This window comes from Phyllobates terribilis, unplaced genomic scaffold (assembly GCF_046119375.1).
Source record: "Phyllobates terribilis strain yellow unplaced genomic scaffold, ASM4611937v1 Scaffold_9__5_contigs__length_417890890, whole genome shotgun sequence".
Taxonomy (NCBI): Eukaryota; Metazoa; Chordata; class Amphibia; order Anura; family Dendrobatidae; genus Phyllobates; species Phyllobates terribilis.
Window position 1 is genome coordinate 175,554,553 of NW_027362769.1, and position 19,040 is coordinate 175,573,592.

At 38.5% G+C, this 19,040-nt stretch overlaps 1 protein-coding gene across 12 annotated transcripts in view; it reads left to right on the plus strand.

Annotated features, from left to right (window-relative positions):
- TNS1 (tensin 1) overlaps positions 1-19,040 on the plus strand; it is a 608,032-nt gene that overhangs the window by 175,649 nt on the left and 413,343 nt on the right. For all 12 annotated transcript variants that reach the window (XM_073647437.1, XM_073647438.1, XM_073647442.1 and 9 more), the window contains exon 2: positions 14,157-14,271. In XM_073647437.1, the coding sequence (XP_073503538.1) occupies positions 14,157-14,271 (115 nt within the window). The remainder of the gene's footprint in view (positions 1-14,156; positions 14,272-19,040) is intronic.

A 19,040-nucleotide genomic window follows, 5' to 3' on the forward strand; every position in this document is an offset into this window, starting at 1 on the left:
GGAGCCTCCAGGTAGGCTAGCAGGCAGGTAGCAGATGAGCGCTCCCAGGTGAGCGGGCAGGCTGGTCCATAGACAGACTGACAGGTGTCGGAAGGCAGACCGTCGGACCGCAGGCTTGCAAGCAGGTAAACGGATATCAGGTAAGTATCAAGCAGGAATCTGGCAGGTAACAGGCAGGAATCTGGCAGGTGACTGGCAGGTAACAGGCAGGAATCTGGCAGGTGACTGGCAGGTAACTAGCAACGGGACCTGAGGGCTGAAGCAGAGTGAAGGCTTTGCAACAACATTGCTCGGGCACCTCCATTTTGGAGAAGGTGCCTTATATATGGTGAAGCCCTCCGGCCATTGGCCGGGGACTCCTTAGGACGGCGCGCGCGGCCCTTGTAAGAGAGGGGGAGCGCGCGCGCCCTAAGCACAATGGCCGGGAAGCAGCGCGCGCTGCCAGCAGAGCTGGAGGAGGACGCCGGGCACGGAGTGGAGAGGTGAGGGGAACAGCGTCCCTGCCTAGCAGGAGGCAGGGACGCCGACGCTACAGTAGTTATATTCTAGTACATAGGGGCAGTATTATAGTAGTTAGATTCTTGTACATAGGGGCTGTATTATAGTAGTTATATTCTTCTACATAGGAGCACTATTATAGTAGTTATATTCTTGTACATAGGGGGCAGTATTATAGTAGTTATATTCTTGTACATAGGGGGCAGTATTATAGTAGTTATATTCTTGTACATAGGAGCAGTATTATAGTAGTTATATTCTTGTATATAGGAGCAGTATTATAATAATTATATTCTTGTATATAGGAGCAGTATTATAGTAGTTATATTCTTCTACATAGGAGCAGTATTATAGTAGTTATATTCTTGTACATAGGGGGCAGTATTATAGTAGTTATATTCTTGTACATAGGGGGCAGTATTATAGTAGTTATATTCTTGTACATAGGAGCAGTATTATAGTAGTTATATTCTTGTATATAGGAGCAGTATTATAGTAATTATATTCTTGTATATAGGAGCAGTATTATAGTAGTTATATTCTTGTACTTAGGGAGCAGTATTATAGTAGTTATATTCTTGTACTTAGGGACAGTATTATAGTAGTTATATTCTCGTTTATAGGAGCAGTATTATAGTAGTTATATTCTTGTACATAGGAGCAGTATTATAGTAGTTATATTCTTGTATATAGTAGCAGTATTATAGTAGTTATATTCTTCTACTTAGAGAGCAGTATTATAGTAGTTATATTCTTCTATATAGGGAGCAGTATTATATTAGTTATATTCTTGTATATAGGAGCAGTATTATTGTAGTTATATTGTTGTACCTAGGGGGCAGTATTATAGTAGTTATATTCTTGTATATAGGAGCAGTATTATAGTAGTTATATTCTTGTACATAGGGGGCAGTATTATAATAGTTATATTCTTGTATATAGGGGGCAGTATTATAGTAGTTATATTCTTGTATATAGGAGCAGTATTATAGTAGTTATATTCTTGTACATAGGGACAGTATTATAGTAGTTATATTCTTGCACTTAGGGAGCAGTATTATAATAGTTATATTCTTGTACTTAGGGACAGTATTATAGTAGTTATATTCTTGTATATAGGAGCAGTATTATAGTAGTTATATTCTTGTATATAGGAGCAGCATTATAGTAGTTATATTCTTGTTCTTAGGGAGCAGTATTATAGTAGTTATATTCTTGTACTTAGGGAGCAGTATTATAGTAGTTATATTCTTGTACATAGGGGCAGTATTATAGTAGTTATATTCTTGTACATAGGGGCAGTATTATAGTAGTTATATTCTTGTACATAGGAGCAGTATTATAGTAGTTTTATTCTTGTACATAGGGGGCAGTATTATATTAGTTATATTCTTGTACATAGGAGCAGTATTATAGTAGTTATATTCTTGTACATAGGAGCAGTATTATAGTAATTATATTCTTGTATATAGGAGCAGTATTATAGTAGTTATATTCTTGTACTTAGGGAGCAGTATTATAGTAGTTATATTCTTGTACTTAGGGACAGTATTATAGTAGTTATATTCTTGTTTATAGGAGCAGTATTATAGTAGTTATATTCTTGTACATAGGAGCAGTATTATAGTAGTTATATTCTTGTACTTAGGGACAGTATTATAGTAGTTATATTCTTGTTTATAGGAGCAGTATTATAGTAGTTATATTCTTGTACTTAGGGAGCAGTATTATAGTAGTTATATTCTTCTATATAGGGAGCAGTATTATAGTAGTTATATTCTTGTATATAGGAGCAGTATTATTGCAGTTATATTCTTGTACCTAGGGGGCAGTATTATAGTAGTTATATTCTTGTATATAGGAGCAGTATTATAGTAGTTATATTGTTGTACATAGGGGGCAGTATTATAATAGTTATATTCTTGTATATAGGGGGCAGTATTATAGTAGTTATATTCTTGTATATAGGAGCAGTATTATAGTAGTTATATTCTTGTACTTAGGGACAGTATTATAGTAGTTATATTCTTGTTTATAGGAGCAGTATTATAGTAGTTATATTCTTGTACTTAGGGAGCAGTATTATAGTAGTTATATTCTTCTCTATAGGGAGCAGTATTATAGTAGTTATATTCTTGTATATAGGAGCAGTATTATAGTAGTTATATTCTTGTACATAGGGGGCAGTATTATAATAGTTATATTCTTGTATATAGGGGGCAGTATTATAGTAGTTATATTCTTGTATATAGGAGCAGTATTATAGTAGTTATATTCTTGTACATAGGAGCAGTATTATAGTAGTTATTTTCTTCTATATAGGGAGCAGTATTATAGTCGTTATATTCTTGTATATAGGAACAGTATTATTGCAGTTATATTCTTGTACCTAGGGGGCAGTATTATAGTAGTTATATTCTTGTATATAGGAGCAGTATTATAGTAGTTATATTCTTGTACTTAGGGAGCAGTATTATAGTAGTTATATTCTTCTATATAGGGAACAGTATTATAGTAGTTATATTCTTGTATATAGGAGCAGTATTATTGCAGTTATATTCTTGTACCTAGGGGGCAGTATTATAGTAGTTATATTCTTGTATATAGGAGCAGTATTATAGTAGTTATATTCTTGTATAAAGGAGCAGTATTATAGTAGTTATATTCTTGTACTTAGGGAGCAATATTATAGTAGTTATATTCTTGTACTTAGGGAGCAGTATTATAGTAGTTATATTCTTGTACTTAGGGAGCAGTATTATAGTAGTTATATTCTAGTACATAGGGGCAGTATTATAGTAGTTATATTCTTGTACATAGGGGCTGTATTATAGTAGTTATATTCTTCTCCATAGGAGCAGTATTATAGTAGTTATATTCTTGTACATAGGGGGCAGTATTATAGTAGGTATATTCTTGTACATAAGGGGCAGTATTATAGTAGTTATATTCTTGTACATAGGAGCAGTATTATAGTAGTTATATTCTTGTATATAGGAGCAGTTTTATAGTAATTATATTCTTGTATATAGGAGCAGTATTATAGTAGTTATATTCTTGTACTTAGGGAGCAGTATTATAGTAGTTATATTCTTGTTTATAGGAGCAGTATTATAGTAGTTATATTCTTGTACATAGGAGCAGTATTATAGTAGTTATTCTTGTATATAGGAGCAGTATTATAGTAGTTATATTCTTGTACTTAGAGAGCAGTATTATAGTAGTTATATTCTTGTACATAGGGGCAGTATTATAGTAGTTATATTCTTGTACTTAGAGAGCAGTATTATAGTAGTTATATTCTTCTATATAGGGAGCAGTATTATATTAGTTATATTCTTGTATATAGGAGCAGTATTATTGTAGTTATATTCTTGTACCTAGGGGGCAGTATTATAGTAGTTATATTCTTGTATATAGGAGCAGTATTATAGTAGTTATATTCTTGTACATAGGGGGCAGTATTATAATAGTTATATTCTTGTATATAGGGGGCAGTATTATAGTAGTTATATTCTTGTATATAGGAGCAGTATTATAGTAGTTATATTCTTGTACTTAGGGATCAGCATTATAGTAGTTATATTCTTCTACATAGGGGGCAGTATTATAGTAGTTATATTCTTGTACTTAGGGACAGTATTATAGTAGTTATATTCTTGTATATAGAAGCAGTATTATAGTAGTTATATTCTTGTATATAGGAGCAGTATTATAGTAGTTATAATCTTGTACTTAGGGAGCAGTATTATAGTAGTTATATTCTTGTACTTAGGGAGCAGTATTATAGTAGTTATATTCTTGTACATAGGGGCAGTATTATAGTAGTTATATTCTTGTACATAGGAGCAGTATTATAGTAGTTATATTCTTGTACATAGGGGGCAGTATTATAGTAGTTATATTCTTGTACATAGGGGGCAGTATTATAGTAGTTATATTCTTGTACATAGGAGCAGTATTATAGTAGTTATATTCTTGTACATAGGGGGCAGTATTATAGTAGTTATATTCTTGTACATAGGAGCAGTATTATAGTAGTTATATTCTTGTACATAGGGGGCAGTATTATAGTAGTTATATTCTTGTACATAGGGGGCAGTATTATAGTAGTTATATTCTTGTACATAGGAGCAGTATTATAGTAGTTATATTCTTGTATTTAGGAGCAGTATTATAGTAATTATATTCTTGTATATAGGAGCAGTATTATAGTAGTTATATTCTTGTACTTAGGGAGCAGTATTATAGTAGTTATATTCTTGTACTTAGGGACAGTATTATAGTAGTTATATTCTTGTTTATAGGAGCAGTATTATAGTAGTTATATTCTTGTACATAGGAGCAGTATTATAGTAGTTATATTCTTGTATATAGCAACAGTATTATAGTAATTATATTCTTGTATATAGGAGCAGTATTATAGTAGTTATATTCTTGTACTTAGGGAGCAGTATTATAGTAGTTATATTCTTGTACTTAGGGACAGTATTATAGTAGTTATATTCTTGTTTATAGGAGCAGTATTATAGTAGTTATATTCTTGTACATAGGAGCAGTATTATAGTAGTTATATTCTTCTATATAGGGAGCAGTATTATAGTAGTTATATTCTTGTATATAGGAGCAGTATTATTGCAGTTATATTCTTGTACCTAGGGGGCAGTATTATAGTAGTTATATTCTTGTATATAGGAGCAGTATTATAGTAGTTATATTCTTGTACATAGGGGGCAGTATTATAATAGTTATATTCTTGTATATAGGGGGCAGTATTATAGTAGTTATTTTCTTGTATATAGGAGCAGTATTATAGTTATATTCTTGTACATAGGGACAGTATTATAGTAGTTATATTCTTGTACTTAGGGAGCAGTATTATAGTAGTTATATTCTTTTACATAGGAGGCAGTATTATAGTAGTTATATTCTTGCACTTAGGGACAGTATTATAGTAGTTATATTCTTGTACATAGGAGCAGTATTATAGTAGTTATATTCTTGTATATAGGAGCAGTATTATAGTAGTTATATTCTTGTACTTAGGGAGCAGTATTATAGTAGTTATATTCTTGTACTTAGGGAGCAGTATTATAGTAGTTATATTCTTGTACTTAGGGAGCAGTATTATAGTAGTTGTAACGGGTCTGGGAGGCGGAACCTCTGGGCAACTATACAAGGGGGCGGTCCTTGTAAGGAAGCGGGTGGCTCCCAGGGAAGACGGGCAGGTAGTCACGGCAAGTGACAGGGACAGTCTCTGGGTAGAAGGGCAGGTAGTCACGGCAAGTGACAGGGACAGTCTCTGGGTAGAAGGGCAGGTTGTCACGGCAAGTGACAGGGACCGTCTCTGAGTAGAAGGACGGGTACTCACGGCAAGTGACAGGGACAGTCTCTGGGTAGAAGGACAGCAGGCAGGTGGCTGGTGAACGCTCCCAGGTGAGCGGGCGAGAGTCTTTGGACAGGCAGGTGGTCACGGCAAGTGACGGCAAAGCCTCCAGGTAGGCTAGCAGGCAGGTAGCAGGTGAGCACTCCCAGGTGAGCGGGCAAGAGTCTCTGGACGGGCAGGTGGTCACGGCAAGTGACGGTAGAGCCTCCAGGTAGGCTAGCAGACAGGTAGCAGATGAGCGCTCCCAGGTGAGCGGGCAGGCTGGTCCATAGACAGACTGACAGGTGTCAGAAGGCAGACCGTCGGACCGCAGGCTTGCAAGCAGGTAAACGGATATCAGGCAGGTATCAAGCAGGAATCTGGCAGGTGACTGGCAGGTAACAGGCAGGAATCTGGCAGGTGACTGGCAGGTAACAGGCAGGAATCTGGCAGGTGACTGGCAGGTAACTAGCAACGGGACCTGAGGGCTGAAGCAGAGTGAAGGCTTTGCAACAACATTGCTCGGGCACCTCCATTTTGGAGGAGGTGCCTTATATATGGTGAGGCCCTCCGGCCATTGGCCGGGGACTCCTTAGGACGGCGCGCACGGCCCTTTTAAGAGAGGGGGAGCGCGCGCGCGCCCTAAGCGCAGTGGCCGGGAAGCAGCGCGCGCTGCCAGCAGAGTGGGAGGAGGACGCCGGGCACGGAGTGGAGAGGTGAGGGGAACAGCGTCCCTGCCTAGCAGGAGGCAGGGACGCCGACGCTACAGTAGTTATATTCTAGTACATAGGGGCAGTATTATAGTAGTTATATTCTTGTATATAGGAGCAGTATTATAGTAGTTATATTCTTCTACATAGGAGCAGTATTATAGTAGTTATATTCTTGTACAAAGGGGGCAGTATTATAGTAGTTATATTCTTGTACATAGGAGCAGTATTATAGTAGTTATATTCTTGTACAAAGGGGGCAGTATTATAGTAGTTATATTCTTGTACATAGCAGTATTATAGTAGTTATATTCTTGTACATAGGGGGCAGTATTATAGTAGTTATATTCTTGTACATAGGAGCAGTATTATAGTAATTATATTCTTGTATATAGGAGCAGTATTATAGTAGTTATATTCTTGTACTTAGGGAGCAGTATTATAGTAGTTATATTCTTGTACTTAGGGACAGTATTATAGTAGTTATATTCTTGTTTATAGGAGCAGTATTATAGTAGTTATATTCTTGTACATAGGGGGCAGTATTATAGTAGTTATTTTCTTGTACATAGGAGCAGTATTATAGTAGTTATATTCTTGTACATAGGAGCAGTATTATAGTAGTTATATTCTTGTACATAGGAGCAGTATTATAGTAGTTATATTCTTGTACATAGGGGGCAGTATTATAGTGGTTATATTCTTGTACATAGGAGCAGTATTATAGTAGTTATATTCTTGTACAAAGGGGGCAGTATTATAGTAGTTATATTCTTGTACATAGGAGCAGTATTATAGTAGTTATATTCTTGTACATAGGGGGCAGTATTATAGTAGTTATATTCTTGTACATAGGAGCAGTATTATAGTAGTTATATTCTTGTACTTAGAGAGCAGTATTATAGTAGTTATATTCTTCTATATTGGGAGCAGTATTATATTAGTTATATTCTTGTATATAGGAGCAGTATTATTGTAGTTATATTGTTGTACCTAGGGGGCAGTATTATAGTAGTTATATTCTTGTATATAGGAGCAGTATTATAGTAGTTATATTCTTGTACATAGGGGGCAGTATTATAATAGTTATATTCTTGTATATAGGGGCAGTATTATAGTAGTTATATTCTTGTATATAGGAGCAGTATTATAGTAGTTATATTCTTGTACATAGGGACAGTATTATAGTAGTTATATTCTTGTACTTAGGGAGCAGTATTATAGCAGTTATATTCTTGTACATAGGGGGCAGTATTATAGTATTTATATTCTTGTACTTAGGGACAGTATTATAGTAGTTATATTCTTGTATATAGGAGCTGTATTATAGTAGTTATATTCTTGTATATAGGAGCAGCATTATAGTAGTTATATTCTTGTACTTAGGGAGCAGTATTATAGTAGTTATATTCTTGTACTTAGGGAGCAGTATTATAGTAGTTATATTCTTGTACATAGGGGCAGTATTATAGTAGTTATATTCTTGTACATAGGGGCAGTATTATAGTAGTTATATTCTTGTACATTAGAGCAGTATTATAGTAGTTTTATTCTTGTACATAGGGGGCAGTATTATAGTAGTTATATTCTTGTACATAGGAGCAGTATTATAGTAGTTATATTCTTGTACATAGGAGCAGTATTATAGTAATTATATTCTTGTATATAGGAGCAGTATTATAGTAGTTATATTCTTGTACTTAGGGAGCAGTATTATAGTAGTTATATTCTTGTACTTAGGGACAGTATTATAGTAGTTATATTCTTGTTTATAGGAGCAGTATTATAGTAGTTATATTCTTGTACATAGGAGCAGTATTATAGTAGTTATATTCTTGTACTTAGGGAGCAGTGTTATAGTAGTTATATTCTTGTACTTAGGGACAGTATTATAGTAGTTATATTCTTGTTTATAGGAGCAGTATTATAGTAGTTATATTCTTGTACATAGGAGCAGTATTATAGTATTTATATTCTTGTATATAGGAACAGTATTATAGTAATTATATTCTTGTATATAGGAGCAGTATTATAGTAGTTATATTCTTGTACTTAGGGAGCAGTATTATAGTAGTTATATTCTTGTACTTAGGGAGCAGTATTATAGTAGTTATATTCTTGTTTATAGGAGCAGTATTATAGTAGTTATATTCTTGTACATAGGAGCAGTATTATAGTAGTTATATTCTTGTATATAGGAGCAGTACTATAGTAGTTATATTCTTGTACTTAGGGAGCAGTATTATAGTAGTTATATTCTTCTATATAGGGAGCAGTATTATAGTAGTTATATTCTTGTATATAGGAGCAGTATTATAGTAGTTATATTCTTGTACATAGGGGGCAGTATTATAATAGTTATATTCTTGTATATAGGGGGCAGTATTATAGTAGTTATATTCTTGTATATAGGAGCAGTATTATAGTAGTTATATTCTTGTACATAGGGACAGTATTATAGTAGTTATTTTCTTGTACTTAGGGAGCAGTATTATAGTAGTTATATTCTTGTACATAGGGGGCAGTATTATAGTAGTTATATTCTTGTACTTAGGGACAGTATTATAGTAGTTATATTCTTGTATATAGGAGCAGTATTATAGTAGTTATATTCTTGTACTTAGGGAGCAGTATTATAGTAGTTATATTCTTGTACATAGGGGGCAGTATTATAGTAGTTATATTCTTGTATATAGGAGCAGTATTATAGTAGTTATATTCTTGTACATAGGGGGTGGTATTATAGTAGTTATATTCTTGTACACAGGGGGCAGTATTATAGTAGTTATATTCTTGTACATAGGGGCAGTATTATAGTAGTTATATTCTTGTACATAGGGGCAGTATTATAGTAGTTATATTCTTGTACATAGGAGCAGTATTATAGTAGTTATATTCTACTACATAGGGAACAGTATTATAGTAGTTATATTCTTGTACATAGGGGCAGTATTATAGTAGTTATATTCTTGTACATAGGGGCAGTATTATAGTAGTTATATTCTTGTACATAGGAAGCAGTATTATATTAGTTATATTCTTGTACATAGGGGGCAGTATTATAGCAGTTATATTCTTGTACATAGGGGGCAGTATTATAGTAGTTATATTCTTGTACATAGGGGGCAGTGTTATAGTAGTTATATTCTTATACATAGGGGGCAGTATTATAGTAGTTATATTCTTGTCCATGGGAGCAGTATTATAGTAGTTATATTCTTGTACATAGGGAGCAGTATTATAGTAGTGATATTCTTGTACATAGGGGCAGTATTATAGTAGTTATATTCTTGTCCATGGGAGCAGTATTATAGTAGTTATATTCTTGTACATAGGAGCAGTATTATAGTAGTTATATTCTTGTACATAGGGGCAGTATTATAGTAGTTATATTCTTGTCCATGGGAGCAGTATTATAGAAGTTATATTCTTGTACATAGGGGGCAGTATGGAGTGGGCTGTAATATAATAATGTATTGGATTAGTTTTATCTGCAGTCATATGAATACCTGCTGATAGGATAACCTCAGGTTATGTTCTCATCATCTTGAGGCCATGCTCCCCTGTAGAGTAGCTCCTTTTCTTTTTACGCTGTACGTGTCTTGTACGGTATAGCCCATTGTTTTTACGGTGTCACACAGTGGCTGGGATCTCCTGAATTGTCATGCCCTCTGTGTTTTTGGAGGACACATATTCCCCTTATATCTTCATGTGGAGATTGTAAACACTTGTAGAATCATTTTTTAAGTGTTAATTTTGCGTTTTTAATGCTCCAGACAATTATCTGTTCTGTTTGCTGCGTTCTGGTGCATTCACCTGTGTATTAGTTACAGGACACAATGCTGCACATGGGACCTTGGGTTATTATGGGCTTTATGGACACAGGCAGTGCAGAACATGAACGCCCCCCATCCCCCCATGTGGCTGCAGATCTTTTTTCATCAAGGGTTTTCCCATTTCAGCTGAGATCCAGATGTCATTAATAAAGGAAATCAGAACCAGAGCACTTGGGTGGTCGCAGACAGGACAGCGGAAGGGGGATAGCTTTTTGGGGGGGGGGGGACCGGTCAGTTTCTTTTTTTTCCCCTTTTTCTATGAATCCTTCAGTTTCATTGAGTAAATCCACACAGGCTGACACCAAATAGACGCGCATACATCCCATTAGCAACAAGGTAATTCACAACACCAAATTGATCCTAGGAGCAATTAAATCCTAGATTAAGGGACATAAAATTACAACTTTTATTAGAATTTTATAACTATAAAAAAAGGTAAAAAATTTATAACTATTAAAATGATTGCAGCATAGACCCAATCTATTTCAATTTCCTCCAGACCTAAACAGAAGTCAGATTTCCTTAGCAACAAACCTCCATATATGCATACACCCAGTACCACAGCTTCAGCCTGTGTATACAATGTACTTATTAGGTGTCCTTGTTGTTGCTAACTAGATGGATTTCTACTGCATAGTAAAAGAGCTATGAAGCCACCCGATCAAGTTTCGCCTTTGTAGGCTTCCTTGGGGGGCTGTGGCTACAAGGTCCCCTGAGGAAGCCTGCAAGGGCGAAACTTGATCGGGTGGCTTCATAGCTCTTTTACTATGCAGTAGAAATCCATCTAGTTAGCAACAACAAGGACACCTAATAAGTACATTGTATACACAGGCTGAAGCTGTGGTACTGGGTGTATGCATATATGGAGGTTTGTTGCTAAGGAAATCTGACTTCTGTTTAGGTCTGGAGGAAATTGAAATAGATTGGGTCTATGCTGCAACAATTTTAATAGTTATCAATTTTTGACCTTTTTTTTAGTTATAAATTCTAATAAAAGTTATCATTTTATGTCCCTTAATCCGGGATTTAGTTGCTCCTAGGGGCATTTTGGTGTTGTGAATCCACATAGGCTGAGACAATGCGACACAGCGTCGGCCCAGATCCTGGCACACGCGACACAAGCACGCCGGCCCTTTCTCGTTAACCAGTGCTCTGCTGGCTTCTCCATGTCTGCTCAGTCGTATTTCTATGCAGGTGACACATTCTCTCGCTGATACAGTTTCCATTTTAATCTTTCACCTTTTTTTAAGACCTCTGCTTGCTCTCAGTGAGGGGCCGCATTCCCGCTCACATCCAGATGTGATAGTGTCCACAGCTGTTACAATTGTATCCAGTCCAGACCATGTTGTGTCATCCGTAGAATCTGGGATCCAGACCGATACATTCTGTCTGTGCTGATACATGAACATTGTGTGATACATTGTATTTTCCTTTGAGATGATAGTTTGGTCCCTGAATATCCTTTGTGTTACACCGTTCATCAGTCTTTTCAGCCAATTCCAAGTTTTTGGGTTAATCTGGGAGACAACCAATACATCCTCATAATGATATCATGGGGGGGGTGTATGTATGTGGTGGTGGTGGGGGGGTTCTTAGTGTTTCTAATCTGGAAGTTTTTCTTCTGTAGCGAAACATTGAGGTTTGTACAACTAGCAGTTTCACCTCACTCAATTTAGTATTTATTCTGCTTACTTCTATAGCGCCATCATGCTCCACAGCGCTGTACACACATCATCTCTGTCCCCATTGGAGATACATAATATTGGTCTAAATACTTTTGACACTTCCAAAAAAATTAAAGTAAACCTATAAGAAAAAGGAAGCTGATGCCGCTTCAAATTAAACAAATCTTTATTAACATATATCTGAACAAATCACAAAAAGTTAAAAAAGAGGGGAAGTCAATGTAGAGAACAGTACACTCACAGGGTATACACATTGAGTTTCCCCCAAAACAGTTGACCTACTACAAATATTATGGCACTTTGCAATATAGTGAAGGGAAGGACAAGAGTCCTAAAAACTATATGAAAAAAAAGTAGGTTATTCTCAATGAAGTCCAATTGGCGAACACTTGCAGAAGAAGGCACAATTAGTATAGGATCAATGTGATATAGCCGCCACTAAGACAGAAAATATATGGTGTAAAAAGGGTCTAAGATTTTTATACAGATATATGTAATGCCAAGTGGCTAAAGTACAATACGACGCAAGAAAGGACAAGGTTTCAATACTATATAAAGTGCATGGCATAGCTAAAGTGCATATAGTACAAATCAGGGCAGTAATAAAAAAATATATATAATTAGAGAGATGCTGCAATGCAATACAAAGTGCAAGAGAGTAGACCAGCAGGTCACAAAACACATCAATAACTGATTGGAAAGCAATACAGCCATGTAGATTCATATAAAGGCAGGAGAATAATATACAACCTGGGAGTGCAGCACACGGCCCCAACGCGCGTTTCTCATCTAGTTTTTTCCTGGGGGATTAGTGTACTGAATAGATGAAGGAGCAGTCTATTTATCCATAAAGATATCAGTGGTGATTCATGATTATACTAATTGTGCCTTGTGCAAGTGTTAACCAATTTGACTTTATTGAGAATGACCTACAGCAATGTATTGATCTAGATTTTTTTCATGTACTTTTTAGAACTCTTGTCCTACCCTACACTATATTTTAAAAGCGACATAATATTTTTTACTAGGTCAATTGTTTTGGGGAAGACCAGTGTGTATACCCTGTGAGTGTACTATTCTCTACATTGACTTACCTTCTTTTTAACTTTTTGTGATTTGTTCAGATATATGTTAATAAACATTTGTTTCATTTGAAGTGGCATCAACTTCCTTTTCTTATCTGTCGTTATTGGGCTCACAGTCTACATTCACTATCAGTCTTTGGAGCATGGGAGGAAACCCAAGCAAACACGGGGAGAGCATACAAACTCCTTACAGGTGTTGTCCTTTTTGAAAGTCACTCAGTAGCCCCCGTCTTTTTTTTAGTGACAATAGTATTGTTATTAATATTATTTTCATTATGAATTTATTAATTTTTATTATTATTATTATTATTATTATTATTATTATCATGAACTTGTGTTTGGCCTTTAGCACAGTTCTATAGGGAGGAGTTTGCTGCCCTCTGCTGGCCATTCTGAGAACAGCATATGCAGTGCTTTCTTATACTTTTATGCAGCCTTGTATAGAAAATAATGCACCTTTAGTTGAAGCTGGTTTTAATGAGTTGATATTGCATAAGTGTGCACATATGAAAGTACTGAATACATATATTTTCCACCCTGGGAGCAACCAATAGTTGCCTTTTAATGTAAACATAATGTATTTCATTGCCTCGTCATCTGTTAGTGGGATACAATATTACTGCCAGAACTAGCAATAAAAATGTCAGCATCCTGCACCCACTGCTGTGCTGCATTGTAGTAGATGTAGTGCACACACCAGAAATTGGAAAGAATAAGGAACTACATCTCCCAGCATGCATTAGAGGACGGGTCACTGCTGGACTAAGGTGTGGAAGTTTCTCTGTCGTCATACAGTAGCAGTGCTCTGCAGAATTGTGAATGCAGCTCTGGATGTGACTGGAGTGTGAACCGTGTATAGTGATGTGCTGCTGATCAGCGTGCAGGTGCCGGATCCCTCATACATTGGATGTTGCTGATATTTTACCTTTCACTATATGTAAAACCTGTTTTGACGGGATGTGGTGGTCTTCTTGCAGCCTGAAGATCTGGAGGGGCAGAACTGTCACACATTCAAGATAAAGAACTTCAAGAAGGTGAAAGCCTGCAGTGTGTGTAAGCAGGCCATCACCCGGGAGGGCAGCTCTTGTCGAGGTGAGTGAAAACTTTTGTCGTTTACTAAAAACTTTAAACAAGTTTTCCAGGATTAGAAAAACCACTTTGATAAGGAGCGTCACACCTGTCCTCAGCTTACGTGCCGTACTGCTGCAGTCCCAGACACGACCATTGCACACGGGTGGCGCTCTTTACTCCAGGAAGCAGACATGTTTGTCTTATCCTGTGCGGCCCCAGAAATCATGTAGTGAACGCTGAGCGAGCTCTGCTACATGACACCTCATAGCAACGCTGCTAGGTCTTCATACCGTAGGCCTGTGATGGAGCAAAGAAAATTCCCAATTTCCCGGCTTTAAAGGGATTTTCTTCATTCCTATGTAAAGTAAATGTGATTATATTGTAATAAAAAGTTTTCCACTTTCAATTCTTTTTCCAGCTCCATTCTACAAATATTCAAAAACCTGTACAGACCGAATACTTCTCACAGCTGAGGGATTGTTACAATTGTATCCAGACTGGAAAACCCTTTCTGGAGTTTATAGACTGTATATAGACCGTATACAGACCGTATACAGACCTTATATAGACCGTTTACAGACCATATATAGACCGTATACAGACCGTACACAGATCGTATACAGACCGTATATAGACCTTATATAGACCGTATATAGACCTTATACAGACCGTATACAGACCGTATATAGACCGTATATAGACCGTATATAGACCTTATACAGACCATATATAGACCGTATACAGACCGTATATAGAACGTATACAGACCGTGTATAGACTGCGTATAGACCGTATACAGACTGTATATAGACAGTATACAGACCGTATATAGACCGTATACAGATCGTATACAGACCTTATACAGACCGTATACAGACCGTATATAGACCTTATACAGACCATATATAGACCGTATACAGACCGTATATAGAACGTATACAGACCGTGTATAGACTGCATATAGACCGTATACAGACTGTATATAGAACGTATACTGACCGTATACAGACCGTATACAAACCGTATATAGAACTTATACAGACCGTGTATAGACCGTATACAGACCGTATATAGACCGTATACAAACCGTATATAGAACGAATACAGACCGTGTATAGACCGCGTATAGACCGTATACAGACGGTATATGGACCGTATATAGACCGTATACAGACCGTATGTACACTGTGTTCCAAATTATTATGCAAATAATATTTTTTTCTCAGATTTTCCCAAATTACCTATATGAATTGCAGTCATTGTAATTTTCCAGTCAAATAACTATTAGAGACAATTGAAAGGTTTTTGTACAAACTGCCTATGATAACAGGATATTTAAAAAAAAATAAAAAACTCAAACTGCACACACAATGCATGTTCCAAATTATTATGCACAGCAGAGTTTTCAACCTTTTCATTTTAATAAAGAACAAAAAAATGGTCATTTGTGAAATTATAAGCATTAGCAGGTTATTACACTGAAATCAAACAGTTTTCAACTCAAAACTTTATTCTAGGTGATGTTACATTTGCACATAGGACCCACATTCATACACCGGCGCACACCACATTCATACAGCAGCACACACCACATTCATACACCGGCGCACACCACATTCATACAGCAGCACACACCACATTCATACACCGGGGCGCACACACCACATTCATACACCGGCGCACACCACATTCATACAGCAACACACACCACATTCATACAGCAGCACACACCACATTCATACACCGGCGCACACACCACATTCATACAGCAGCACACACCACATTCATACACCGTCGCACACACCACATTCATACACCGGCGCACACCACATTCATACAGCAGCGCACACAACATTCATACAGCAGCGCACACCACATTCATACAGCAGCACACACCACATTCATACAGCAACACACACCACATTCATACACCGGCGCGCACCACATTCATACAGCAGCACACACCACATTCATACATCGGCGCACACACCACATTCATACAGCAGCACACACCACATTCATACACCGTCGCACACACCACATTCATACACCGGCGCACACCACATTCATACAGCAGCGCACACCACATTCATACAGCAGCACACACCACATTCATACACCGGCGCACACACCACATTCATACAGCAGTGCACATCACATTCATACAGCAGCGCACACCACATTCATACAGCAGCACACACCACATTCATACACCGGCGCACACCACATTCATACAGCAGCACACACCACATTCATACAGCAGCGCACACCACATTCATACAGCAGCACACACCACATTCATACACCGGGGCGCACACACCACATTCATACACCGGCGCGCACCACATTCATACAGCAGCACACACCACATTCATACACCAGCGCGCACCACATTCATACAGCAGCACACACCACATTCATACACCGGCGCACACACCACATTCATACAGCAGCACACACCACATTCATACAGCAGCACACACCACATTCATACAGCAGCTCACACACCACATTCATACAGCAGCACACACACCACATTCATACAGCAGCGCACACCACATTCATACAGCAGCGCACACCACATTCATACAGCAGCACACACCACATTCATACAGCAGCACACACACCACATTCATACAGCAGCGCACACCACATTCATACAGCAGCGCACACCACATTCATACAGCAGCACACACCACATTCATACAGCAGCACACACCACATTCATACAGAAACACACACACCACATTCATACAGCAGTGCACACCACATACATACAGCAGCACACACCACATTCATACAGCAGCACACACCACATTCATACAGCAGCACACACACCACATTCATACAGCAGCACACACACCACATTCATAAAGCGGTGCACACACCAGATTCGTACAGCGGCTCACACACCACATTCGTACAGCGGCTCACACACCACATTCGTACAGCGGCTCACACACCACATTCGTACAGCGGCTCACACACCACATTCGTACAGCGGCGCACACACCACATTCGTACAGCGGCTCACACACCACATTCGTACAGCGGCTCACACACCACATTCGTACAGCGGCTCACACACCACATTCGTACAGCGGCGCACACACCACATTCGTACAGCGGCGCACACACCACATTCGTACAGCGGCGCACACACCACATTCGTACAGCGGCGCACACACCACATTCATACAGCGGCTCACACACCACATTCGTACAGCGGCGCACACACCACATTTGTACAGCGGCGCACACACCACATTTGTACAGCGGCGCACACACCACATTTGTACAGCGGCGCACACACCACATTTGTACAGCGGCGCACACACCACATTCGTACAGCGGCGCACACACCACATTCATACAGCGGCGCACACACCACATTCATACAGCGGCGCACACACCACATTCATACAGCGGTGCACACCACATTCATACAGCGGCTCACACACCACATTCGTACAGCGGCGCACACACCACATTCGTACATCGGCGCACACACCACATTCGTACAGCGGCGCACACACCACATTCATACAGCGGTGCACACCACATTAGTAAAGCGGCGCACACATCTTAGTGAATGAGCCGCTTCTTTCTTGCCACCAGGAATCTACTGGAGAACATTTGTGTAATTTATGTCACTTTTGTGGCACAAAATTGATAAATTTGTTGGACGCGTTTGACTCTGCACCTTCTCCTGAACTTCCACCCACTTTCCAAAAAGCACTAAAAGTCACGATATTTTGGCTGAATTATGATTAGCGCAGAAGTTTATCTTCATTTCTTACAGTTTTACACTAAAATTATATCTAACTGTTAAATGAATCGGCCCCAATGTGGATCAGAAACATGCAGAACCGAGTTGTCGGTCAGTTTGGACCCTGAGTAACTCCCCAAATATTCCTGTCCTTTGTTCATCCTCTGTTCGTCTTCTGTTCGTCCTCTGTTCGTCTTCTGTTCGTCTTCTGTTCGTCTTCTGTTCGTCTTCTGTTCGTCTTCTGTTCGTCTTCTGTTCATCTTCTGTTCATCTTCTGTTCGTCTTCTGTTTGTCTTCTGTTCGCCTTGTGTCCATCCTCTGTTCGTCCTCTGTTCGTCCTCTGTTCGTCCTCTGTTCGTCCTCTGTTCGTCCTCTGTTCGTCTTCTGTTCGTCTTCTGTTCGTCTTCTGTTCGTCTTCTGTTCGTCTTCTGTTCGTCTTCTGTTTGTCTTCTGTTCGTCTTGTGTCCGTCCTCTGTTCGTCCTCTGTTCGTCCTCTGTTCGTCCTCTGTTCGTCCTCTGTTCGTCCTCTGTTCGTCCTCTGTTCGTCCTCTGTTCGTCTTCTGTTCGTCTTCTGTTCGTCTTCTGTTCGTCTTCTGTTTGTCTTCTGTTCGTCTTGTGTCCATCCTCTGTTCGTCCTCTGTTCGTCCTCTGTTCGTCTTCTGTTCATCTTCTGTTCGTCTTCTGTTCGTCCTCTGTTCGTCCTCTCCTTCCCTGTGATTGTTCTGTCTCATTTAGTCCTCCCTCCGCTCGTTCTTTCCGCAGATTAGGATTGCTTTAGTGCGGATACATTTATGTTTCACACTCGGATACACTGTATCCAGTGATGTCTTGTCGTCTCCCCTCCCCCGTCCTATGTTCTCCAGTTGTGCCCTGTGTCCAGCAGATCATATTATAGTGGTAAACTCTACAGGAAATCTGCACCCTGTAGATAATGAGCCGTATACACGGCGGCTCCTGGTGCCGGACACACAGGTGCACATTGATGGGTGAGAACAAGGAGGCTCAGTCCTGGCTCCGTACA